The sequence below is a fragment of the Lepeophtheirus salmonis genome, chromosome 7, assembly GCF_016086655.4.
Source record: "Lepeophtheirus salmonis chromosome 7, UVic_Lsal_1.4, whole genome shotgun sequence".
NCBI lineage: Eukaryota > Metazoa > Arthropoda > Copepoda > Siphonostomatoida > Caligidae > Lepeophtheirus > Lepeophtheirus salmonis.
Window position 1 is genome coordinate 30,275,287 of NC_052137.2, and position 27,921 is coordinate 30,303,207.

At 32.1% G+C, this 27,921-nt stretch overlaps 1 protein-coding gene across 1 annotated transcript in view; it reads right to left on the reverse strand.

The window, feature by feature from the left end:
• Positions 1–27,921, reverse strand: part of LOC121122017 (uncharacterized) — a 59,650-nt gene that overhangs the window by 1,431 nt on the left and 30,298 nt on the right. The window contains exons 2-7 of the mRNA XM_040717027.2: positions 25,570–25,772; positions 25,264–25,517; positions 16,539–16,714; positions 9,814–9,940; positions 3,485–3,511; positions 26–178 (exon numbers count right to left, since the gene is read on the reverse strand). Of these exons, the coding sequence (XP_040572961.1) occupies positions 26–178; positions 3,485–3,511; positions 9,814–9,940; positions 16,539–16,714; positions 25,264–25,517; positions 25,570–25,643 (811 nt within the window). The 5' untranslated portion in view covers positions 25,644–25,772. The remainder of the gene's footprint in view (positions 1–25; positions 179–3,484; positions 3,512–9,813; positions 9,941–16,538; positions 16,715–25,263; positions 25,518–25,569; positions 25,773–27,921) is intronic.

A 27,921-nucleotide genomic window follows, 5' to 3' on the forward strand; every position in this document is an offset into this window, starting at 1 on the left:
TATAGATATATATCAAAGTACTTACCTGATCGGTTTATAATTTCAAAAAGAACTTTGGGATAGCATTGAAGCCACATTGGAAAGTCTGCCAGGTTTTTCGCCTTTCCCACCAAAATACCCCAAACATCTATCCATTCATCAATAGACACACAGGTCTTTGTCTCGGGCTCCTCAATTTCTAATGTCATAAAAAAAGTACAAGGACATTACCTACTAGATTAATGGTGGAACGATTCTGCAATATATATTTTATCTTTTTACTCCCAAAAAAACTACTGGAATTGTAAACATTTTATTGAGTATGAAATGAACTTCTGGTTCGAAAACCAAGATAATTAAGGATCCTTGGGGAGCACAGTATAAGATTGGAGGAGTTACAAAATGGGTTTCATTTTGATATATATATATATACGTATTTAAAAGAATGTGTCTTGGGGTGTCCTGAAATACATGCAAGTGTATATTTCCACTCAATAAAAAGTATATCGAATGAAAGGATCAAGAACCACGTGTAACTCCACCTACCTCATCTGGTTTAAGACTTGTAGAAAAATTCAGGAAGATACGGGGGATAATAGAAGTGTCATGGGGATTTTAAACTGCATGCAAAATTCTCTGGTTTCTCATTACATATAGTGGGTAAATTATAGGCTGACTACAAATTTACTGCCTACAAATAAATGGGTGAAAAAGAACGGTACAAGTATTTGTATACTGTGTGAGGAGAAAGAAGAGAATGATATTAATTTATTCATGAAATGTTCTTATTCACAGAATGGAAGAATAAGAATTAAACAATATTTATTTGTCGTGGGAATGAACGATAGCTAATATTAGTACACTGAAATTTGTGTCTAACATTTATAGACTTGTCTCGATTGACAAGAAACCAAAAGCTCTGAATGGAAGTTTTAAATGATAAACTAATTTTAGATATGTAAATATTTTATACTTGTTCCGTTGTTCCAGACCAAGAAAAAAAAACTACAATGTTCCTCAAAATCTACATTAATTCTCGTAATTAAAAATGAATGAAGCGTGTGTTCATTTAGAGTAGGTAAATTTTCATCTAGAAGGTCAATGTCTGGGTCAGCTGTAGGACAAACCCCATTTTTCCGGAAGGATCTTTTGTGAAAAGGTAATATATAAATTTAAATATAACAATAGTAAAAAAAAAGTTCTTGGATTGACATGGTGTGTTTCTGATTGCTTTTACTCTCAACTAGCTTTTTTATCCACTCTGAGGCTCTATTGTCAAAAGGAAAAAAAATAAATTTGAAAAACCATACAGTAGCTAGTCTTCAGCAATTTTATTGGTACCAACTGCCAATTATTATTAAGAGAATAGTTATTAATTTATATATATATATGTTTTGTACAAGTTGTAACCAAAATGAAGGATTTACAGTACTTGGGATGAGACAATGCAATAATGTAATATTCCAAGAATGATCAACATTTTAATTGTATAATTTTTGTATTGTTTTTTCCAGGGACATGTAATCCTTATGGCTTGTAATTTTATTGTCCATTGGCAAACCCTTTTTGAGAATGATAATGTCAGAGACTATTATAAATAATAAATGAACAATTAATCATTGTAATTCTGATAATTACAGAGCACCTGGCAATTTAATGTATGTATGCCTGAAGCTGATGGATTACTCGTATTTTGTAAATAAAGGGAGGGAGCCGAATCGATAATTGAAATCCTCTTCCTTATAGTTTGCCCGAATGACCTTTGTTTCAGAATAGAATTCCTTAAAAAAAATTCATCCTATTTTGGTTTCAAATTTTGTCATTCTGATGAATTTTTTTAAATAATAAAACTCAAAATTTTTTTTTTTTTTTTTTTTTTAAATCTGGGAGTGTTCTGAGATGGCTCCTGATTGTTGGGGAGCCGGTTCTCACCGTTCACTTCAAAGACCAAGTGATAGAGCCGTTACTTCTAGATATATGTAGGTACTTTGCTCCATGTAATCTAAAAAACATTTATGATAAAACATTGACGAATAAGTAAATACTTTCTACGTTCTCAATTATGATCTATTTAGAAAGATCTCAAAGGACTTCATTAATAATGAGGAAACGTAATTTAATTTATCATTACATACATACATAAGCATGCACATTGGGATTATTTTTCCTTCATTTAATAGGGTGGGTCTAAAATCAGAATTTGAGAAATTAATAATGATGGATATTGGGAAATTTGTAATACATACATTGAAAGACTATTCCATGTGACATTTCAAAACGATTGAACGTACTTTGAAGGTTCCTCAATTCAGTGAAAACTTTATTTATATATATTTATTTTCTTAATATTTTTATCTCAATAGGAATTATAGGTAGAAATTTAATTCCTGTACATGAAACGAATTCGTATTTTTAACCTATAATAATAATCAAAAAGTTCAATATTTGTTCTGATTAATAAATAAAAAAATCAGTCCAACAAATTAGATTTTGTATTTTTAGTCAAACATTGTGATATTTTCATCTTAATGCATCAAGGGTGGGAAACAATCATGTTACAATTTTGTTTATCATAATTATTAATCATTACCAATACTTAATAAATAGTCAATCTTCATATAAATAAGTATGTAGAGTAATCTTGTCTTAAAGATCTCCTCACAAAATAAATAAATTATATGACATATAAACAATTTAAAAGTGTACATTACTGGGTGCTCGAATAGTCTTGGAATGATATCAAAAGAAAAATTTAAGAGATAACGTAGTTTTTTCTTATATACATCCGGTTCGAACTTTTTGGCGAAATAGTTTTAGATGTGACCCCAGCTACTTAGGTCAGATTAAATACTCTTAAGCGGGAAATGGAAAACAAAAGAAAGGAGTTTACCGTTCTAATCCGTGTCGGCCATACTAGAAGGCTCTCAGTCAGCAACCAAACGGTCTAGAGGGTTAGAAAACAGATTTCTCTATTTTGATCCTGCATTCCCGAGATTTATCACGGGTTTTATACCTATCATGTTGTCTGTTGATAATTAGATGATCCTTAGATTTCCAGATTGAAATAGATTCCGGATTTTTTTTATTGCGAAAAAAGGTTGTTTACATAAAAATGGCTACAAAATCTCTTAAATATTCATTTTAATAACATTCCAAGACTTTTTGAACAACGGGATTTTTTTTGGGGAGCCTCTCAAATACCTTCTCTGGAGTTTACCTCAATTGTTTATATATTAAACCACAACTTTTCCCCAAACTCCGATTTCCAAATAAAAAAAGATGATTAATTCCCCTCAACATGACCCAGCCTAATGTACATTATGTACTTATGAATGTAAGTAGTCAAAATTAAATATACAGATAAACATTTATTGAGAAAGAGGAAGATGATCACCCAATACGAATCATGAACGATGCAGTTTTCTTAAAAAGTAATTTATCTCTCTTAGTTTTTTAAAGAGATAAAGATGGATTGTTTTATTGGTGTTCTTCAGCTACAACTTACTTTTAAATGGATCCCAGTAGTCAAAACCTATAAGAAAACATGGAATTCATTATTTAATATTAACATAAATTGCATTTAAATACATGAATACATTTGTAGTTTAAAACATGAATATTTCTTAGGATGAACTTTCACATAAAACGGGGCTCACACGTCTGAACATATTAATTTTGCAATGAACCAAATCCGGACAGTTGCTAGGATTTTTAGAAAATTGACAAACAAGACAAAACCTTTTTTTTGAAAAATACAAGGTTAAATTTTCTTTTAAAGTGACAAGATTTTACCGAATAATTTGAGAAGATTATTTTTTAAAGAAAGACTCAATTTTGAATATACAGACTGTGGACCAAAAACTTGCTGTAGCATTTAATTACGAATTTATCACATTTATCTTTATTTACAAGGTCTTATAAATTAACCAAACGACAGCTCAAATAAAAAGTTTTGTTTTATACCATGTCTCTAAGTGTAAAAATGTCGGAGAAACATCAAAAGAGGCAACACGTGTGTGATTTCCTTGGCGCCGGTGTCTGTATTAAGAAGGTTGGAGAGACTGTTGGCATCTCCATTCGTACCACTTACAACATTTTGAAACCCATTACAGCAAAGAAGATCCAAAGCTTATCCAGCAACAATATGGCTGACTTCTGGCCCGCCTTTATGTTGCCCTCTTCGATCCCTGACCTCAACTCCTTGAACTTCACAGTTTAGGGTGTCTTGAAGAAAAAGATCAGCCACACCTCTCATCCAAATTTGGATTCGCACGGAGCTGGCATCATGATAGTGTGGTACACCATGTACACTGTCAATCGATTTGCTGGCGCGTCAAGGCTGTTTTTGCTTGTGAAGGGGGACATATTGAATACAAAATATTGTATTTAAAATATCACGTATTGGTTATGAGATGACAAAAGCATAGAAAAAGAAAATTCACTCTGCAGAATATCAATTCCAGCTAAAAAATACAAACGATTATAAGCACTCTTATATCAGGAAAACTGTATATGTTGTTCTGGGCTTTACAAAATAAGGCGTTGATACTCCTCATTTAAAATTTAATGGCTCAAAAGTCGCAGTTTTTTATATCTAGTGGAGAGTACATCTAAGTATAAATTGTAACCACGAGTGTGTGTGCTCATGAAGGAAAAAGAGTAACATAAATGATTTGTTGGGGAGTTACGAGGGTGGTTTGTAAAGTTTCCAATCTCAACGTGAAAATGGCAGCACTTGTGAATAAAAGTTAGTTACATCAATCTAGCATCTGTTGACAGTTACTCACCAAAGCTTTCAGTCATTTTGGACGCACAGTTGTTTGAGTAAGTTGAGGATGAGAACCAGTCCAAAACTCATCTAGGAACTCTTTCCAAAGAAATAAGAAGACTTAAGCAAGGAGACGAATAGGTGGATTCCTCTTGGCAAGTTATTGTTAGGCCAAATTTTGGTATACAGTAATATTAATTTTGATAACTAAGTTATTGATTGTAGGTTTCCTTGCTAAAATGTATTATTCCAAAACGACTAGACGACCATATCATCGCAGAGTATAATGATATGATAATCATTAAAATACAGCAGAAGATCAGGAGCTTGTGAGATATCAGGAAAAAAGTGTGAACAGATATTCACTGCGATATAACGATCAGGGCCATTTGTAATCAGCGATCCGATAAATTTAATCGCTATCATATTCAAATATACAATTTCTTTAAACCTATATATGTGTTACGGCCAATGTGGAAAATAGGGCATTTGGAAAAATGCCTCTTAGAGCAGGCAATGTACAAAATGCCGGTCATTTTTAAAATTTCAAATAGAGTGGTCAATGGTCATTTTAACTTCATTTATATTGTCAGGTGAAGTGATAGTGGGTAATTTGATTATTAAAAAATTTATCGCAAGCAATTTGATCATTAAGGATTTGATTGATATACAATTTCATTGCAAGCAATTTGATACTCTAATTTATTTTCATTGTCATTTATATAGTATTCACACAATCAAACTATTGTATGATAAGAAATCGTCACGATAAATGCAATTCTATTTTACTAAATATTCCTCGGCCAACAGGCTGTGCAGGTGGACAAAAGTCGCAATGTAACTTCTAGAAACTTCATCAACACTGATGAATAAATCCTTGCAAGGCCCAAACTGCTTTCTTATATTGAATTGTTTTAAGACATCCATTTTTGTCCTTAATCTATAATTTCCGTTCTCTTCAACATGGATCACAACAGCCAAGATTTAGTAGGGATCAGTTTTTCCACGGTCGATACTTGGAACTTTGACTTTGACGCAGTATCCTACCTTAGACTCCTTAAATGTTCTTCTTACTGGTGATTAGCTCAGTTTTTCCACGGTCGATACTTGGAACTTTGACTTTGACGCAGTATCCTACCTTAAACTCCTTAAATATTCCTCTTACTTCTGATTAGCTCATTTCTTCTTGCTCTTGCCTGTGCAGATTGTCAATGTGAGCACTTAAGATATTTCCAATCATCTTCATTTTGCCTATGATAACGCTGGAAGGTTCTGAAATGTGAAATTTAAGGCTACAGATTGAGCAATTTTATTCTCAGGATACAGATTGTTGACAGAATACCCATTTTTTCTCATCAACTGGTGTACTCTCTATGCCCTCCACTTTGGGTCTTTCCTGGTCTATATTTCCAAACATCTCTAATAGATGCTACTCCATGGTTATATCACACTCTTTGGATAAATGTAAGGCCTCATGACTTGGCCATACGTTACTCAGTATGAAGTTCGCCCAATACCAGATTAAAAGCGGTAATTCTTGGCATACTGAACCAACCACTGTCCATCAGCCAACTTATTTGTCTTGTTGTCAAGTTACAACATCTTAAGAATGTCTTGAATGTCTCAATTTGCTCTCTCATATGATTCCTGAGATTGTGAGTGATGAGGATTTCCATGGACAACTTCACTTGTTCAACGCATGGGACGAGGTCTATTAAGGACGATTAGAAAGGCTCTTAATGCTCAATGAAGCGGTGGCTGTGACTAATGACTCACTTTTTCGACCAGCTGTTCACTTGCATAACCCATAGTATTATAAAACGTATATTATAGGATATTAAAAGGTGCCATTGATGCTCAGGGGAGCTGTACTGGTAGGTAATAACTCACCTCTCTTGAACCTGCAGTTCTTTTGTACAATCCGTGGGGTATTAAAATGGGTCTTTGTTGCTTAGGGAAGCTGTGGTGATGGGTAATAATCCACCTTCTTGACCAGTGGTTCACTTGCACAACCTGTGGTCTGGGATATATCATAGGATATTAGAAGGGGTACTTGATACTTAGGATAGTGATGGCGATAGATTTTGATCCCCTTTTTAGACAAGCGGTTCATTAGTGTAACCTGTAGGCCGGGGTATATTATAATATATTTGAGGGATCCTTGATACTCAAGATAGTGGTGGAGATAGTCCACCTGTTCAACCTGTTGGCCGAGAGATATTTTGCAAAATAATATGGAGTCTTTTGTTACAATTTCTTATGATACTTTAGTTTGATTGTCTGAATACAATATCAATATCAATGAAAATGCACTAGATCAGGGATCTCTAACCTTTTAATATAATGGGCCACATTACCACTATACATATTTTAAAAGGCCGCAGAAGATATTTTGTTAAATTTCTTGAAAAATGCCTATATTAAACAAGAATGTTATATACAAATATATTTCAATTTTAGACCAAGTATAACAAAAGGCCCAATCTAATTTTTCAATGCCAAACTGCATAAAAGAAGCTAATATGGTAACCCTGTTAGAGTCTCAGAAAATAAGAGATACCGTCAAATATTTTTTAATGTTTCTATGTATTTCTACGAGTTTTTATGATATTGGAACAATTTTGCTAAAAAATAATACTAGAAGTGAGCATGAGTGGTGGGCCACACCTTAACACTAAGTGGGCCGCAATTGGGCTCGCGATTTACAGGTTGGACATCTCTGCACTATATTATCTAATTGCTTTTAATAAAATTTTAACTTAATCTGATCTTTAAGGATCAAATTGCTTGGAATGCATTTTTTTAATAATCAAATTACCCAACATCATTTCACCTGAAAATGTAAATGAAGTTAAAGTGACCATTGACCACTCGATTTGAAATTTTATAGATTGCTAGGGCATTCTGCACATTGACCGCTCTAACGGCATTTTGCACATTGCCCAGGTATTTGAGAAAACTTTCTATTTTCTGCATTGCCCGTAACATATGTATATATATACCTTATTAACTTGAATAAACGATTTATATACCTTTTTCAAATGTATTTTTTGATAAATATTTTACTATAATAAAAAAATAAATATATATGTAGTAATAAGCTAAAATATAGTCTACCAACGAATAATAAAATATATGTAGAAATAACTAAGAAATAGTCTGCCGGCGAATAATAAAATATCTACATATATCATTTCTCGTATAGCTCTTTATTTGACATTAACAGAAGCTGGTTCTCAAAGTTGTCGTCTCTCAGCCTTTGTCTAGTCTTCCTCATGATCTATTTGGCCATGAAGAACAAACGCTCGCTGCTGGCACTGATATTTATAAATATCACCCGAAATCAGTTCCTTGACATCTATAAGGATCGAGACCAAGTCAAGGCCAAGATTATACAGTTAGAGACGAAAATCTAGACCGAGACAAAAATCGAGTGAATTAAACCCAATACCGAGACTTTGAGGTTTTGAGACTGAGACGAGACCAAAATCATAAAAAGCAGTATCTAGAGCAGTCTCAAAACAAAACCCGTTCTACAGAATCACGGCACTATATCATAATATATAATTTTTTACAAATTAATCGGATTGCAATTTTTTTGCTAATTATGTTGTGATATAGCGATATAAAGATAAGGACCGATTGTGATATTGCCATCAACAATATAATATCACCATATCGCAATTGTTCACCGATCAGAAAAAAACTCTGATCAACAAGCCTGAATATAATATAATTTTATTCAAAATATTTCCTTCAATTCGTTCCAAATATTTGTTGTCCATGGCTCGAATTGAACCCAGTATTTTAAACTCATTTACGTTTTCAAGTTCTTTCCATCATATTTGCAAAAATATCCAAATATAAAATTAGAGTGGCCTACACTACTAGAGCCACAGTGATTGACAGGGTGACTTTAATCCTGATAGCAGTCCAAAAGTTGCGGTGGTTCTAATTATTATCATATCAGTTTGGATTGAGACAAGTTCAACAGGCTACTTTATCTCCTGAATCTTTTCTAAACATAGCCTTATTTTATTCACCATATTTCCTTCTTTGAGTTAATCAAAATCATGTTTTTCGTAATTTATTCATGTTACTGCAAGTTTTGTGCCCCACTCTCTAGGAAATTCAAAATTGTGACAAAAAAATAATTTAATTGCCAAAAAAAAGTTTTCTTTTCAAAAATTTGGCAACAAACTGTTAGTCAAGGGTGATAGGGGACTAGTCACAAACATGAACGAGTTAGGAGTTTATTTCAAGAAGCAGCATATCTTCAAATACCGAGAAATTTCCTTACCAAATGATGAGGTTCTGTTACTTAAATTGTTTCTTTTATACAAGTGAGATAATGCACGTAAAAGTTGTGTTCTCAAAATGTATTATAAAAAAAATCCTTGCCGTATTTACAAATTTATCATGGTATTGTTCCTCCTATGCCTAAAAAGGAAATGTTTGAAGATACAAAGATTGTAGAAATACCGGGTGGTCCGTTAATATTTAAACACTTACTCATTCAATAATTAATTAAAGTTGAGTGATTGAAATTAATTCATATTTCGATATAGGTATTAAATCATAAACAATTAGTTACAGAAACAAATAAGCTTGAGCTTTCTAGCTTACGTATATTTTTATAGTACTAATTTTGTTGAAATTATATTGTTAACTAATAAATTATATCTTGTTGAAGTTTAAAATTCAATGTGTTCAAATTTAATGGACCACTCAGTATTGCCGTATTTAAATTTTTTGACGGTTTTTGCCTCATATGATAATTCGTCAATTAAACGACTATTCTTATTAACCCTTTGAGTATGCCCCAAATTGCACTTTAAGTATTCAAAATTGATCGTCCTAATAAAAAAATGAAAAATTGACAGATTTAATTTGAAAATGCACCAAAGAATCATTCATCAAATAAAGGTTCTAAACTATAGCTAAAATTTGTGGATATGAAATATTAGCCTGCATAATGTTCTTCTTTTTTTTAAGACTATTTTCGTGTTGACATGCCACATATGTACATATAATTTCTGGGCCCAGAAAAAAAAAATTAAAATTACCATCATCCGGTTTTTTTGAGAAGTTTGAAGCAATATTGAGAAAATTTTCAAGGAACGTTGCATGTATTTCCTTGAGAACCAAGTACTGGACTGTATTGATAGACCAATCCATATAATGTCGAATTCGCTAGAAAAAATGACAAAATTATTCCAAAGTACACAATATGAACTTAAAAATGAGTTAAAAAAATGTTTGGTTGTAAAAACCATTGTTGAAACTCAAAGAGACTAAATAGTGGTTTAAGTTCTATGTAATTCTAATAGCTAGTGAGTAGCTTCTCAAAAAACTATTATTACTAATAAAGGTGTTTTCTAAATTTATTCAAAGTCAAAAAACTGATGGGCAAAAAAAAAAAAAAATCGATGAAAAATGCAATTTCGTTTTTTTTAAGTGCAATAAAAAAAATGAATTTCCAGTGAAATTTTTTTAAACTCAAAATTTAAATATAACCAGTTATCGAGCTTTATTTTTTCGACGACATTATTCTCCATAACTTTTTGTTTTTGCAAAAATATTGGGAGGGTTGTATTTCTATTTATAATGCCAATAAATGCTATTTATTACTATTGTTTGAAATTTTCTTTGCAAATTTCTTCACAAATTTAGATTTGTAAATTTTTTGACGCAAGTAAGAAATGGACTTCTTTTTTTTTAGATGATTATTTGTTGGTATTTTTGATGGAGTAATTGACAAAGTAGAACTGTGCCTCATTGCCCCATGGACTCTTAGAAGAAACAATATTGACCATTGTCAATATTATTTTCCGCTCCCTCCTTCGCCTGAGCAACCCCAGGTAATCCGTTGGTAGTAGGTAAATATAAAATCATTGTTAAGAAAAAAAATAATTAAAAAAATGGTGTATTGCATATTCAATCCTTGTAGTTGGGGTTACTGGGATAATATGGGCCGCTGAGTTATATGAGACACCCTCGTATACAATTTACTATTCTTTCTAAAGTTACTTTGTTTTGATATGTGACAGTAAATGTAATCATCCTTGAGCCATATTGCATTCAAGCTAATCGTACCACTCATGTGAAGAAGTTATGAATTTATTATTTTTACCTTTTTTTTCCAGAGATTTTTTTAATTGCCTTCTACTAGTGGATTTAGTTGGTTGTACTAAAAAGGGCATGAGTTTCTAAGATGATAAATTGCTTAGTAGCATAACAAAATGTATACAATGACTATAAGTAGAGAAGGGATCTCTGTAAAGAAACTAAGTTTACGATTAGAAAAGGAAAAACGGTTAATGCATTTCTTTCTTCTTCTTTATTCATTATCTAATAATTCGTGGGCGTGTTAACATCTCCGTTTAAAGTAAGAATCCTCTCCAATCTTTGGTGTAAATTGATTTAAAAATGTGTAATAAAATAAATTATTTGACTTTAGATATAATTATATTTTTCCTGCACAAAGGCTATTTTAAATGTAAAGGTTCTCCACTTTATAGTAGTAATACATTTTCTCTTTCCAAAATCATATAACAGGCAGCTTCAGTAAGAAATGTCTTCAGATCAAAAAATCCAGCCGGAACCATGGTATTGGGCACTGTGGAGAGGAAGGAGCAGCTCAATGTAGAAGCTATCGTCGCACTTCTGGCAAAAAAATGCTATCTTGGCCCAAAAAAAAGTTTGGAGACAACTTTGTTTTCACTCAAGATGGACCTTCGTTTCATCACACCGTTAAAACACAGGCTGTCCTGAGAGACAACTTGAACTACTCTATCTAGGACTGTCTGGAGGAGAGGATGTGTGCTACTCCTCAAAGGATTGTCCAGTCTCTAGAAGAGACTTTTATCAAGAAAGAGTGTATCAAGCTCGAGTCTGACTACATAGTCAAGCTCTGCAAAGGATTTAGGCCTCTTATTGAGACAATTATTAGAGCTGAGCGCTCACATATAGAACAAAAGTTGAGTCAATCATTATTTTCAGATAATTTTGTTAAATAAATGTCCACACAAAATCTCTTTATTAAACTTTACTCTTGAAAAAAATAAAATGTGTACCACCACTAGATAAGATCAACCCTGTAATTATCCAACTTTTCACGTCCCTAATTGATAAAACAGAAGAAGATGCAAGTCTAGCCATTTTTAGGGATTTTTGCTACATATTACTTATATTATATTCAAGAATCAGTGTTATTCATAACAAGTAGTATTCAATGCAGATGTTAAGTTTATTTTTATTCATTAAGCCATTTGCTGAAGTTTCAAAAATAAGTATTGGAAATTTGTTCAATTTTTGTAGTAAAAATATCAAAGTGGAATCTCCTTCAATTATGATGCAATTTTTGACGTCTTTGAAAATGTTCTTTAGTAGAAAATAACTCGAGTTCAACCAATCAACCTTTAGAACACTAATAAGACACACGAGTAGTTAAAAATTATTTTCATTTTGCCTCCACAACATTAACAAATACAATGAGATTTTAGTCACCTTTCAACTGTTTACTGCTTTTGTCTCTTATTAATATTCTGAACGTTCATTGGTCGAATTAATATTAGGATAATTAAACAGCAAATATATTCCAACTTCTTTACCTTTATTGTATCTTGCAACTTTTCATCCAAAATGAAAGAGAGAAAAACACAGTTAATACAAAGTAAATTCGAATTCAGTCAAAATAGTTCAAAACGGTTGTGCAAAAATACCCAGGTGCCTTACTGACAACTGATTTCGAGTATTTTTCTATATATTTTTGAAGGGAAGGCTTATCAATGAAGATAATATGTGAGATAATTACTAGGAAATATAGGAAGACTATTAATATGACCATTGAATGTATTTCTAAAAAAACAACGTGAAATAATTTATATTAATATATACCTTACAAGATAATAGCCCTTCCCCATAAATTCCTTTTTTCACGTATTAAATTATATTATAATGTACTCAAATCATTTAAAGTATTAGCATGCACTTAATCAGCAAGCACATATCCTTATCTAATATATATGTATAATAAATTTGACCTTTTAAAAAAGAACAGTATGTTTGATGTATAACTTCATTTTCCATAATAACACAGAGGAGAATTCATTTTGTACCAATAAATTCAAGCCAAGATAGAAATTTAATTTTGAGCGCAGAATCCAAAAGGGATCTCAATTTTTTTTCTCAGTCATTTGAAATTTATGGACCCTTCCGGGCTATTCTCGTGTAGAGTCATTTTTTACCCTTAAAACAATCCCCAAATTAAAAGCAGGATAAATAAAACTTATGTAAAAGTGTTATTATGATTAAAAAATGTTTTTATTAATTCCGTATCTTGTTCTGAACTCGATATTTTTTCATTTTTAGGTAGGAAAATGATGAAAACGACACTCTCCTTTTGCCCCTTATCACTTATTCATAATACATAGTTATGAGGAATGTCATAGTTTATAATATATATATATATATTGTATTCATCGGATGAACTTCCATGACCATGATCCTCCTTTTACTGGATATGACGTCATAAAAATAGCATTGAAATCGGAAAAAATATGATGATAATGTTGACTATTTCCTCGTAGACCCCCATAAAAATGGGATCACTTACAAAATATAAAATGGAATAAAAATAAACGATATTACTCTAATCCCAGATATTTTAGAATTCAAAAATAAATTCAATCATTGGCTTCAATTAATAAAAACAACCCTATTCTTAGAAGAATAATTGGCTGTGTCCTTCGAATACACAGTTTTAAAATATTGGAAACATAGTATGTTTTAAACATTCATATTTGCTGATAATACACTTTTTTTTACCTTTGATCTTAAACATGAAAGCGTTTTTCAAAGAGAAAAAATTCATATTTTCTACGAATGATATATTTTTAGAAAAGTGAATGGAGCATTTATTCTTGTCATAATCCGAGAAAAACATATTTTAATTATTCATGACGCCAAAACAGGAAACGATTAAAGGTTTGAGGTTTAAAAACACTTAATATTTTTTTGACGGTACTCCTACATGATGAAGAATACAATCATAGGTAATTTTGCCTTAAACTATATTGCCTTAATACATTTTGGCTCAAGGTATTTAGCCTTAATATATAAATAAATGAAATGGTAGTTTTCTGTTAGAAAAATGATCGAATCCTGCCCCATAATTTCAATGCATACACCAGCAAAATCTCACTAGGTAATGAACTCGAACCAGAAATATTTAGATGATAAAATGTGTAGGCATAATAAGAAAAACAGATACAAATAGTATACATTTCTTATATTATGATTTATGAACAACATTATTTCAACAGAAAACAAACAGTAGTAAATATCTTATATCTTAATTTGAACCAAAAAAATACAATAACGACGTATAAACTTCCTCTATTTATATATTAAGGCGAAATATTCTTAAGGCAAAATGTCCTAAGGTAAAATATTTTAAGGCCAAATTACAGAGCACCGAATAATATAATTTAGACACCCTCGGTGAATGACGTTAAATTTCGATTTGTTATACAGGGGTTGATTACATAACTTCCTTTTTTATAATAGATAGCAATCAAAGTATAGAAGTAGTAAGGCTCTGGGGGTAGTTTCATTCTAGAGACAAGATTTTAAAGTGTTTTTTTTTGTTGGAAATATAGTTAGTTGCTATCATGGGATGGAGTGTGAGACACGTGTGTTTAAATATTCCCAAAAAATGGGTTGTCATAATATTTTATAGCATTAAACTAATTGCAATTTAGCTTCAAAGTTTTTGTTGATGCAATGTACGAAGAGTCAGTTAATCTCCCATTTTCTACATAATATACAAAAAAAACCATTTTTTTTTCTATTAATTAAATCATAACATGAAATTTTCAAGAAGCTTTAAACGCAAATAATTCCATAGAAATTGATGCTATAGAGATAAAATTGGGTTGATGAGATTTGGTTTTAGGGAATAATTTTAAATTTGTGGTCTCTTCTTTTCAAATTGGGTAATTGAATCTGGGTTATTTCCGGAAATTTCAACATTTTTAACATCTTAACGGAATGGCCAATAACGAATTATTTAATGAATTGATCGTCTATAATTATAAATAAATATATGTTGTTTAATGAATTGTCCTTTTTTTATAGATTAATTATTCCTCTAAAAACGTCTTAATGAAAATTTATTCAAAGAGAAACAACAAAAGGAAAAAAAAAAGTCATCGGTATTCAAATATCATAGTTCATTGTATTGCCAATAGGGGACGTCAACCACCCGATATTATTTTCAAACCTGCGTCAAGTCAAACTTTAAATGTGTACATTATGAAACGAAAATAAAACATGTTCTATTACCTTATGAAAAAAGAAATTATGTTCATTAAGGACAAAAATAGTTGGCTTTGTACCTGGTTGTCCATTGAAATATAAACACTTACTCTTTACTCTGAAAGACATCATTGTCGCGAGGGGTGGCACATTAATGATTTAGAGAGCTCAGACATACATCTATTTATACAATTAATATTGTATAAATTGTATTGTTAATTAATAAATTATATCCTGATGAAGCTGAAAATTCAAAGTGTTCAGATTTTAATGGACAACTCGGTATGTGGCACAACACAACTTTTTATGTCCGGTTTGTATAAAAATAATCATTTTAGAGGATAATTGTATAACAAACTAATTTATCTAAAATAGTTATTTATTATAAAAAGCTCTATTTTGAATTTTATTGACTACTTTTTACGAAGAATTAAATCTTTTTGATAAGATTTCAGAATTTATAACTCTAAAGGCTCTGCATAACTTCTAAAAATGGATCAATATGGCTCAAACCTTATATTTTTTCAACATTTTTTACTAGTAGAATCATTTTCTTTACTATGTCCTTCTGATATTTCATATTTTCATGAATCATTTTAAGAACCAATTTAAACCTCTTAATGGGTTGATTCATTTTTCAAATGCATGTCAATTTGAGAGGGAAACAAATTATAGAAAAATAAAATTTATTTGTTGTTAAATAACGACACTCTGAAATAATGTAAAATAAATATGGAGGCCCTGATTCTTGAAAGACAGGATATCAACTGTTGAAATTTGAATTTTTTGAGTGGGGCACCGTGTTACCTCGCTAACACAAAAATACCCTATGTATTGTGTTGTCAATTCACAATCTTCTTGCTTGATACGTCATGGCTATTTCATAATGTACTCTTTTGATAAATAAACTAAGTAATAAGTTATGAATACCTATGCTCCGTTTCCAAAAGGACAGGAATATAATTTCTTGTAGATCTCTCTTGTTATATATAATATATACGTTGGCCATTTATTATGAAGAAATTTTGGCTAACATATAAAAATACAAATTTATAGCTACGCTTTCTAATAGAGTATTACTAAGCAATATTACAGTACAGTATCGAATAAAATATTATACATTATATTTGCATGGTTTTACAATTAATTAATCATATTAAACCTTTTTATTTAAACACCCCTTATTTTAGTCATGTACATTCGTAGTAATATTTACTGGTTATAATTACCAAATGTACGTTAATTCAAATAAATGTGGATTTTTTTTTTCAAAATAATTCCAAAATTCATTGCAAAACGGTGTTTTGTAACTAATATTTTAATATATCAAAGAATTGAAATCGTTTTTTTTTTTTAGAATTGCTCGGATTTTTATTTGAATCGTCCCATCGCTTCTAATTACATTGACTTGAGGGGAAAGTTTCAAAGTGTCACCCATTATTTTACTTTAAATATTTAGATATTACATTACATCATTCAGTTTCTCAAAATCCTCGGAAGAGATGACGTGATCCTCATTCAGATCTAATACATGTTGAAAAAAGTAGACAAATTTATCCTTTTGAAAATCTGATAGCAAGTCCCCTCCAGGTTGAACCGTATTTACTTCTGTCAAATCATCACTAAATCCCCGATGAACCCATGCAGCTAAAAAAGAGAGAGAGAAAAAAGGTCACTTTAATCAAAAATAAATGTCATAGTTTGATTTTACCTAGGTATATATTATTATTAAATAAGACTACAGAGATAATATGATTTTTCATATTAAATATTTTTATTGATATAAAATGAATTTAATATTATCGAAATCATTGGAATTGACTTTTAATTCAAGGACTTTGAAATATTTATACACATAATATATATTTAAAAGAGGTCATCTTGAGATTTTTCAGTGTTTTTCACACACGGAAAATTCTCAGGAAATCCTGTGTTTCATTAATTTATTAATAAATCATAGCTTGTGGAATTCTTTGTATATGAAGGACAACAATATTGGAAATGTAAAAAGCAGGGTATCTTTTAACCCGATAAAAAACCATGTATTTATAATAATTGTAGAGTCTAATTAAAAAAAAAAAATGAATACAACACCATATGACTAATTAAGATAAGGTACACTTTTAAATAAAAAAAAATGTTTAAAAATATGTAAATAAATTACAAATTTTGATTTATAGGTTTTTTTAATTATTTCTACCTTCCACTACAACGTTTTTCTGAGGATATAATAATCATTGTACGATGATTTAAATTGGTATAGACCTTCAAAAGAATATTCATAAATATATAAAACATTTTTACCCAAGTATATCTCCATTTTTATGGACAATTCCGATTCTTTATTATCTATAAAATAATTACATTAACAAATATATAAATACATCAATCATAATAATGATTACAATTATGTATTTGTAAATAATTTTGAATTGAAATTTAAAAAAGTTAATTCCTCTCCGGGCTTAGGAGTCAAGTTATTCTTGGCTTGCTAAAACTGAGTGATCCTTTTAAATATGAACACATTCAATTTTAAAGTTGAACAAGATATAATTTATTAATGAACAATAGTCTTTCAACAAAATTGATACATTAAATGGATGTGAGCTCTCTTAATGATTACTGTAGCCGCCCTTAGTTGCAATGATGTCTTCCCGGTAGCGGCAGAAGACACGGCACTTACTGTGGATATAGTCATCTGTGGTTGCGTCCCAGTGCTGGTTCACTGTAGCTTTGAGGGCCTCGGTCTTTGGGTGATGAATACTGCAAAGCTTAGCCTAATCACCCAAAATGTGTAGTGGTAGGGTTTGGCATCAGGGTTGTAGGGGCTTAAAGTGTCAAAAAAGAGTTCAAAAGAGTCTTGCAACAGAAGAAATGGGTTTCTTTCATTGGTGGTGTCAAAAGTGGGGTCTCCACACACACAAGGCTCTTTCCAGCCCTCGCTTTGAGAGCTGTCTGGGAAGTCTGATGTGAAACATCGATATCTCTTTCATAGACCCTCATGGACTTGAGGAGATTGGCCTTTTTCATAGAGCCCTTCTTCAATGCTTTGCACTTGCTGACGGTGTAAACGGTGGCCATAGAGACGCTTAACTGCTTGGAGTGTGCGAATGGAAATTCGTGGATCACTTTCAAGTATTATTTTCTCAACTTGTACGTAAGCTAGAGAGCTCAGATGTGTTTTGTCTTGATATATCGAAATATAAATTAATTTCAATCACTCAACCTTAATTAACTATTGAATTAGTAAGGGTTCAGATTTCGATGAACTATCCGTTATGCATTACTCGCATTACTGAATAGTATTTCCACTTTCAATGGATAAAGGTGGGCATGATAATATTTCTGTCTATAAGGATCTTTCACGGCTGAATATGGCTCTGAATCAAACATGATTTTTTTAAAAGGCTCTGAAGGCCAAACTTGGATCTGTTGAAGGTTTTAAATATAATTTTTGTTTTTTACTACTTACAATAACAATAATAAATGTTATTTTAGACAAATAAATTGTCGTGACTTGAATTTTGTTATAAAGGTCTATTATTACTACACTTCCTACAATATATGTTAAAATAAAAGTTGAAGACACAATTTGTTTTTCTCCAGGACCATACATCGCCTTCTTTTATATTGGTTGACCATTTGAAATTATAAATTTTAAAAATTAGTAAACTATTTTTCTTTTCTTGATACTAAATTTATATTTTATAAGTATGCATATGTATTTGTGGGATCGGAATTATTGAACCGATATCCTATTTCTACTCTTTAAAAAATTCCCATGTTTGCCTATTCTGATACGGATGCATCAGTATATCCTTAGTCTGTGAGGGTCCATGCAAGAGATCTCGAGGTTTCACACCAGACTGTAGAGTGAGATATAAAAAAAATTGGATGGAACGAGCCTTGTGAGGTGGAAAAGCCAGGTTTTTTCTCGGAATAACTATGGATTTTTGAGGGTCTTTTAAAAAAAATCATGTGGATTCAAGACACTGCGCCTTCGAATGTTGCCAAAACTGTCAGGGCATTACCTCAACAGCCAGTTCCACGTCGTTATCAGAGCTAATAAGTGCCCTTCCATCTGCCCTGACCTTAACCCGTGTGATTTTTAGTTGTGGTCACAGCTGAGAAGTAAGGTAAACGAACATCCCAATAGCTCCTTGAGATCCATGATGCTCATTGTGAAGAGAAACATGTCCTGCTTGAACAAGAAAGATGTAATAAAGCCCTGCTCACCCTGTATGTCCCGTTTTCAGTTGGTGATCAATACTGAGGGTAATCATATTGTATGATACAAAAACTAATTTTTCAATTTAAATTTCATAAGTAATAAATTTTATCTACTATTATTTAAACTTACTTAAAATTGTTGTCCGACTACTTCTGCCCACCCTTGTATATTTGTATCAGTGAACTTTGTAACTAAACATTACATGTCGAGTAATTGAAGCTTGAATATAATTTTGATTAATATTTTATTATATGGAAATAATAATTAAATACCTAGAAATACATCGTCTCTGTGTAGCGATAAGTTAATTAATAATTTATTAGTTGATGATTGAAAACCGTTCTTTACTTATTTATTTTTTATGTGTCAGAGTAATAGGAATAATTAATGAACACATGTAATTAGTTTACTTCTTTGTACCATATATCTTAATTTTGAGTAGATATATGTTGCTTTTTATAGGTAGGAACATAATTATGTTGGTATACATAAAATATATATAAATGTACTTAAACAAATATCGAATTTATCTGATACATGCAATCAAGGCTAGTGTTACACATTTTATTTCTTCCAACTTTTCAAGAGTAAAATTTAATCGAGTGGTTGAGTGAGGACATTTATTTAACAAAATCATCTGGAAATAGTGCTCCACAAAACTTTTATTCTATAGGAATATGAGCCCTCAACTCTAACAATTGCCTCAATACGAAGGCTAAAACGCTTCCAGGACTTGACTATGTAGTCAGACTCGACCTTGGTCCACTCTTTCTTGATGGAAGCCTTTAGAGACTCCTGGGAGTAGTAGACACATACCCTCTCCTCCAGACACGCTTACATAGAGTAAACCAAGGGGTTCGTGTCGGGAGAGAAGGACGGCCACATCTTGAGGCCCCAAAAATCCGGAAAGTTGTCGCTCAGTAAGCCATGGGTTTTAGCGGCGAACTGACACGAAGCTCTGTCTTGAGGTGAAAACAAAGTTGTTACGGAACTTTTCCTTAGCCCAATGTAGCACTATCTGATCCAGAAGTTCGATGTAAGCTTCTCCATTGAGCTGCTCCTTCCTCTTCAAAAAATCTTCAAACACAACACTTTTTAATTGCAAGTTTGTATATTACGTAATAACAAATAATTTTTAGTCTAGATATGAAATCAAATACTTGCAGTACACACCCAATTCCTTCTAATACAAATTTATACACTGCTATTACTTGGGTTTAAAGCCTCATCAACAACTACAAAAATTCTTGTTTACCTCAATATGTATTCTCTCTTGTGACCGGAATATTCGCCCAAGAAATATTTGCCTTGCGGAAGTTTTGCTTTTAAATGGGCTTCCCTTCACTTAAGTTCCTGAATAATTACTTTTTCATGGATAAAAATTAAAGGGAATTCGAATTTGGATAAAATAAATTTAGATTTACTGCCGAGCACTTCGTGCTTGTCGAGGAATATACGATAGTGGCGCCAAAAAAATGATTAAGTACCTTCCTTCCCTACTGGACGGAGTTGATATATAATTCCTTTCGGATATACATAGCTACAAAATGGAGAGAACTTCTTACTTTTCGACAGTGGTCAATTCTATGAGCATCGTATATTAATTTTTAGAGCAGAAAGTGGGATTCTCAGCCTCGTTAATTAGATGAATTGGGCTTGCAATGGAACTTTCTCACAGTGGTTAATCATATATTGTCAGCTTTTTACAATAAGTACGGTAGGAGGACAAATATGTATAGGGTCCACGGAAAGTCCTGTTAAATTAACTTTATATAATGCAATTATATGTTAAATTCCAAGATATTAGGTTTAAACAGTAGGTGGGTCAAAACTAGATCAAAACAAACAGTTTTGTTAACCTCAATGGAAGCTAAGACAGAGGTTATAATCAAGGAGTACCTGAAGGGAAAATTTCGACCAGCCATCTTGAGGAACCTGAAGAACTTGGAGGTCAACCCCATGCTCATCAAGACAGCCATTGGGACGTACGAGGAGACTCAATCTATCAAGAACAGGCCCAGATCAGGCAGACCAAGATCAAAAAGGACTCCCAGAGTCAAGGTAGGCAAAGATTGCAAGAAATACCAGGAGTAACCTCACTAAAATGGCCAAGGATTTCAACATGGGTGCAACAACAATGGTAGACCTTATCCGAGGTGACTTTGGGATGCATCCCTACAAATTGAAGAGGCCCCACCCCCCTGTTAAACAAGGTCATGGCTAAAAGACTTGGAAGAACCAATATAACTCATCAGAAGCTGAGGATTGGCACGGCTTCCGACTTTGAGTTCAGGGATGAGAAGATTTTTACTGTGGAACAGGCTTTTAACCCCCAAAATGATGGGATTCTAGCCAAAAAGGATGGGCTGGTCGAACATAGAGTCAACAGATTGGAGAAGCCGCAGTCTGTGATTGTTTGGGAGGCCGTGACTGAGACAAGGAAGTCCCCCTTGGTGTTTGTGCCGTCGGGGTGAAGATCAACATCATAGAGTACATCAGCACCATCCTTCAGGATGGTTTTGTTCCCTGGGCCTAACAGCACTTTCATAATTAGCCATAGATCTTCCAACAGGATGGTGCTCCCTCACACACATCCAGAGAGACACAGCATTGGTGTGAGCGCAATTTGAGTGGCTTCTGGGACAAGACAATCCAGCCCTGGCATAAACGTAATAGAGTACTCCATGTAGCCCATTCTTGAGAGCAGAGCCTTGTGATCCCCAGAAGGAATTTGGACGACCTGAGGGCCAAGCTGATGGCTACCTGGTACTCCATCCCCGTGGACATTGTGCGTGCAGTATGCAACTCCTTTCCAGAGAGATTTCAGGCTGTGGTCAAGGCTAACTATCACCATTTCCAATGAATGTTATCTGGTATGTTTTTGAAACTTGTGTCAACCTATGCCATAATTATATGCAAATTATGTAATTAGTTATATCATTGTTACTTTAATAAACATTTAACAGAAATTTCCGCGGACTCTGTATACTTCATCTTTTTGTGTTACTCCTAGTAATAATATATATATGAGGGCGAACGTTCCCAGAGCGAACGTATCTGGGGCGAAACATCCTTAAAAAACTTTCTTATAATTTATTATTATAATATATAAAAAATGCAACTTGTGAGGAATAGACCACAGAATAATGCCAAACCCCGGGTTATGCAAAATCTGCAGTGTTTGAAATCATTTCAACTTGTATTAGCACAAGTTGTACAAGTTGTAACCAAAAAATGAGATGAACTATTTAGAATGAAGGATATATAGGAATTGTGATGAGAATAATAGTGAATATATTCTAATGATGATCGATATATTAATGGTGAAATTTTTATTAATTTAATATAACTTAATAAAATAGAAGTACTCTTTAGCACATTATAAAGTACAAATGCCTACAGTTATACTTCTCATAAATACGTCATTATCATGTAAACTTGATGGATCAAAATTAAATAATACTTTGAGTTAATAATTGGTAATTAGAATTATCAATGTTTTAGTTAAAATAATGCATTTTAAGACGAAGAAATTGCAACTTGTACACAAGATTTGATTAAGTTTTTTTTTTTTTTGAGGGGGGAGCTTAAGCTCATCCCAAAAGGGGCTATCGACGGCACTGATCATAGTATAATAAAATGCGATATGAGGGAAATATACCGAACCATACGGAGAGTGAGAATAATTCCAAACACAGCGTTATGCAAAATCTGCGCAGTGTTTGATACCGGTTTATGTGAGGCCTTCCTGTATTACACTTCATGTTATGTTTAGGGATGGGATTTTGATGAGTGTGAGGAGAAAGCGGCAACAATAGTCATGGTTTGACTAAATTAAGAGGGTGGTTAACACCAATTGTCTGATATATGCCGCATGAGGGGGCGGGGGGAGGAAATAAATAACTGTTATGCAGGGGAAAACCTTCTAAATTTCAATAGCAATAATACAAGGAAAATTTATAGTTATATTCAAATATATGTACATGTCTAAATTATATTTTTATTATGTAATTTAAAAAGCACACAAAAGATAAGAAGGTATTTTTCCTTCCAAGAGAGATTTTAACACTACAAATATCTATTTCAGAATTTCAAAAAAAAAAAAAAAAAAAAAACAGAAAGCGTGTTTCATTTTTGAATCTCTAAATTGTATTTTCTGTACAAAATCCCATTCTTAGTTTTGAGTATTTCTTGGAAGTAGGAGAATTATACAATCTCCTACATCATATTTATTGCACAAACTATTTAACTCGTTAATGGTGAATTAAATATTAAATCTATAAATACGACGTAATCCCGGTAACACAAAAAAAAACAAAAAAACAGAGTATTTTGTAGTCAGCTGACGATGTTTTTGCTTGTTTTCTCTTATTCCGTGTTCAGCATGTTGATCGGTTGAATTATAATTAATTTCGTATCAAAGGTTGCGTGATACAATAAATATTACGATATGTATACATTAATTTAAAAATCTATAATTAATTATTATATTATAATTTTTTTGTGGAAAATTAATAAATCAATTCTAGAAATTATTTATTTAGGTTTTTAAGTTTCCTATTTTTAGATGGTTGAAATTAAAAAAAAAAAAAAATCATAGATCACATGTTTCAGATAAATTTCTCAAGTTTTTTTTTAAACTGTTTGATAGCTTTTTAATGAGGTATTGTACTTGTGTATCATTGCTTTGATTTGCAATATATCACAAATCCAAAATTAATCAAAATGCTAGTCATACCACTTACCAAATTTGAGACTAACCCATTTCCTTGTGAAGATTTTCTCGTGGAATAACCCATATACAGGGTGCACATGTTATCTATGCTCCCAATTGGGTCCACTCTCTAGGAAAACCACAGTCCCTTAGGTAGCTGATTTTTGTTTGTTAGATAGTCTGTTTAAACTTGTATTTGTTGGAAAAACAAATTGAATCAATGGACGAATTTTTTGTCTAAAGGTTATTTTTTTTTTTTTTTAAAAAGCCTTTTAGTGTTATGGCTTTTTTCTTGAGCTGAGAATATGTATCTAATTATAATAGTCTAATCCCGAGTGTCTCTGCTCACGAATGATATAAATTAACTGTAAGAATTTGTTGGAGAGTTATAACGCATGGGATATATCAAGAAAATACGTTTTTTTCGTTCAAAATGTTATTTTTTAAAATTATTATTATTTACTTTCTGGAGCAGAGTCCCTATAAGACTTTTCAAGCCATTACTGAGCGTGAACGGGTATTTTTCCCATCAACAAGCAGTGTAAAATTAAAAGACGACATTGTTTTTGATTCATTGTTTTGGAAAAAACAGAAGTACCGTCATCACACTTAGCACAATAACTCACAAACTAATGTACAGATTGTCACGAAGTTTTGACAGCTCTTTTTTGAAGGTTGCTACACACTGAAAATGAAGTGAATAATAATTTTACAAAAAATAGCGCCATCTATGTGTAAAGTCCGGACTTTTTAAGCCATATGTTTGAGTAATACTGTGAAGTTAAAGATAAAGGTAAGCCTTTGTTGGACTCAGTGTAAAATTGAGGATCGACAAAAGGAGTAGTTCCTGTCTATTCCCTTGTAAGCAACAGATAGGGATTTTTGATGATTTATTTGCTCTCTTAATGCTTGATGGCATCTAGTTTAATGAAACGTCATCCCATCTAAGCAGTTTTCCTCTTAAACATTCTTCTCAGTGTTTATTTTTAGTTTCTTTTAGTTTATATACCAAAAATGCTTTCGATTTTAAATCTTAATAATATATTTTTCCTTCTCAAGGAGTGACAGTAAATCGAGTGAGTTCATTTCTCACGAGCAGGTTGTCTACTGAGCTGCGTTGCTCCATTACTTTATTGGTTTGTGTCATATATATTCAAACACTTTGAATTTTAAAAATAATAGCAAAATTAGAGGGGCAAATGCCCCTTCCACTCGCCTTTCATACTCTAATGAAATATATGATTAACTTACACCAAATATGTTCAGTCCAATTAGCCTTGCCCTCATCCTCTTTGGTCGTCTTTACTTCAAATCCTCCATTATTATTATTGTTATTGGGCTTTCCATTAAATGACGTATTCGATTCATTGGATTCAACAGAGTAGCTGTACTTCCACTTCTCGAGTAGATTCTTGGTCCGATTTCCTAGTTTAGACATTGAGGTAGCTTGCTTCCAGTTGTAGAGTAAGTTTTTAGATTTGGTTATTTTCTCTTCAAATGGTGTTCTAAGGATGAGGGAGTCTTACAACCTTAAAATGATTTAAATGAACAACTTACTCTATTTTTTCTTCTAAGCTGCTTTTTTGATATATATTTGGAACGCTCTTTCCTATTTTGGCACAATCATTCATACTACGCAGGTGTTCATTGATATCAAATAAATGTGTTTGTTGAAAATAATTGTAAGTATTTGATGTGGAATATTCAAGTTGATTACATAGAGAAAATTGATAATTTCCGCAGATCCATTCAAAAAATTCCTAGAAACAAAAGAGATTTAATTATTTATATTTTCATAAGCAGTCTTTTTGCCAATACATTACAACTCATCTATATTAATTAAACAAAGTGTTTCTATATATATATTCGGATTCTATGAGGTCATATTTGAGTTATCTTAAGATTTAATCTAAGAAATAACTATTAAATCGAGCATGAGTGTCCATTAAAATCTGAACACTTTGAATTTAAAACTTCGACCAGATATATTTTATTAATTAACAATGGAATTTCAACAAAAATAATACTCTAAATTGATGTGTGTCTAAGTTCTCTTAATCATTAATGTAGCCATTCTTAGCGCCGATGATGGCTTCAAAGTGGTGAACTGACTGTCGTAGACAGGGTCCTAGAGACGCCCAACGGGCTTGAAATACGCAAATGGAAATTTGTCGATCACGTTCAAATGTAAAGGTCTGGACTTGTTCCTAAGCTGGAGAGCTCAGTTTTGTAACTAACTATTTATACTTTAATATATCGAAGTAGGAATTAACTTCAATCATCAAACTTAATTAATTATTGAACTAATTAGTGTTCAGATTTCAATGGAACACCCGGTATAGAGTTGTTTAAAAACGGGATGTAAAAATGAGATTGGGTAAACTCAAATTTAGATAATTATTCTTCCAACTTGTTACATCGTTCTGCCTGTTCAGCTGTTCCATCGGTCCCAGTCTCGGTTACAGTCTTTGTCGGTTTTTTTATGCAGCCTCAGTTTTGGTAACATACACTTAAAACCAGGGGTATCCCTAGAAAATTGGGCCCCATGGAATGATATTAAATATAAACAGTGACGCAGCTACCTTATCCGCAGAGTACGTAATACCCCAAGTTCTAGCAGTGCCCCTGAAAACAAAAATTGCTAAAAACAATGGTTTTCAAAGGGGGCAGCGAGGAAACCCTAAGGGATGAGAGGGGAGGACGGTTGAGAATTGAGGATTGTTTACAGATACATAGTAAAGTTTGGGAAACCCTGGCTTAAGGAATATTATAGTTATCATATTATTGGGATCCGACAAGCTTAGTACCCTTCCCTCGTCTTTTTATACTATCTGGTGCCTAAAACCACTTTTCCAGATGTATAAGAAGCGTTTAGGTATTTGGAACTCAGATAATTTTGTAGAGGGATGGAGGAACATTATGTAACAAACTATTCGCGAAACCTTTCATCGACATAAAATTATATAGATGGAATATTAAAAGGTTATAAATATAACAAAAAATACAACAAACGAAGATAATCACAAGAAGCGAGACCGATAAGCAATATAATACGGTCTCGATTCAACTTTGTCGGTTCTGATTCAAGCGGTTCAAGAACTGAAGACACTTGATCTGCTAAACCGATAAAGGTGCATGCTCGTTGAAGTATTTAATACTATCTAAACTTTAATAAGATATATCTCGTCTGACGCTAAAAAAATAAAAGTAAAATTTTGAACGAGATATACCCTGTAAAATCTCTTTAGGAGTTAAAGTACAAAAATTGGACCGTTCCATTCAAAACCATAAAGGTCTTAAGCCGTTCAAGGATTTGCAGACCGAAACTCAACACTATATAGTAGAGTGTGGCTTACGCAACCAATTTTTACTAATCCAAAATCTGTTGCCACCATGAGTTGAGGTTTAGTATGGGTAAAAATGTCCTGCAATATTTTTTCCTGCAGCAAAAATTCAAAGGGCTACTTCCGGTTAGTTCAAAAACTTCTCCAAAAATGATGTTACATGCACAATAATTTTTTTTTGTTATGTAATACGAGTGTAAAAAACATTTTTTATTTTATAGAAAAAATCGCTTTGTTAATTAAAAAACGAGGTATTTTACTACACTTGTGAACTTTATCAAAGAAATATAGTGTAGAGTAAAATAAAGCACTTCCCAATTTTTCTTCCTTCGTTTAATTTTTTTAACAAATAATAGTAAACTAAATTATGTACAATACACATATCTGAAGATTTGTAATATAAATTTTATACTTCTTCATAGTAAATTAAACTATTTTTATATAGCGAAAAAAAAGAATATAAATAATACAAAGTTTGGTATTTGGGAGTTTGATTTGTGAAAATTTAGAAACTATTGGCTTTTTTAACAAATATCAAGTTGAGACCTTGACATTGGTCAAGACA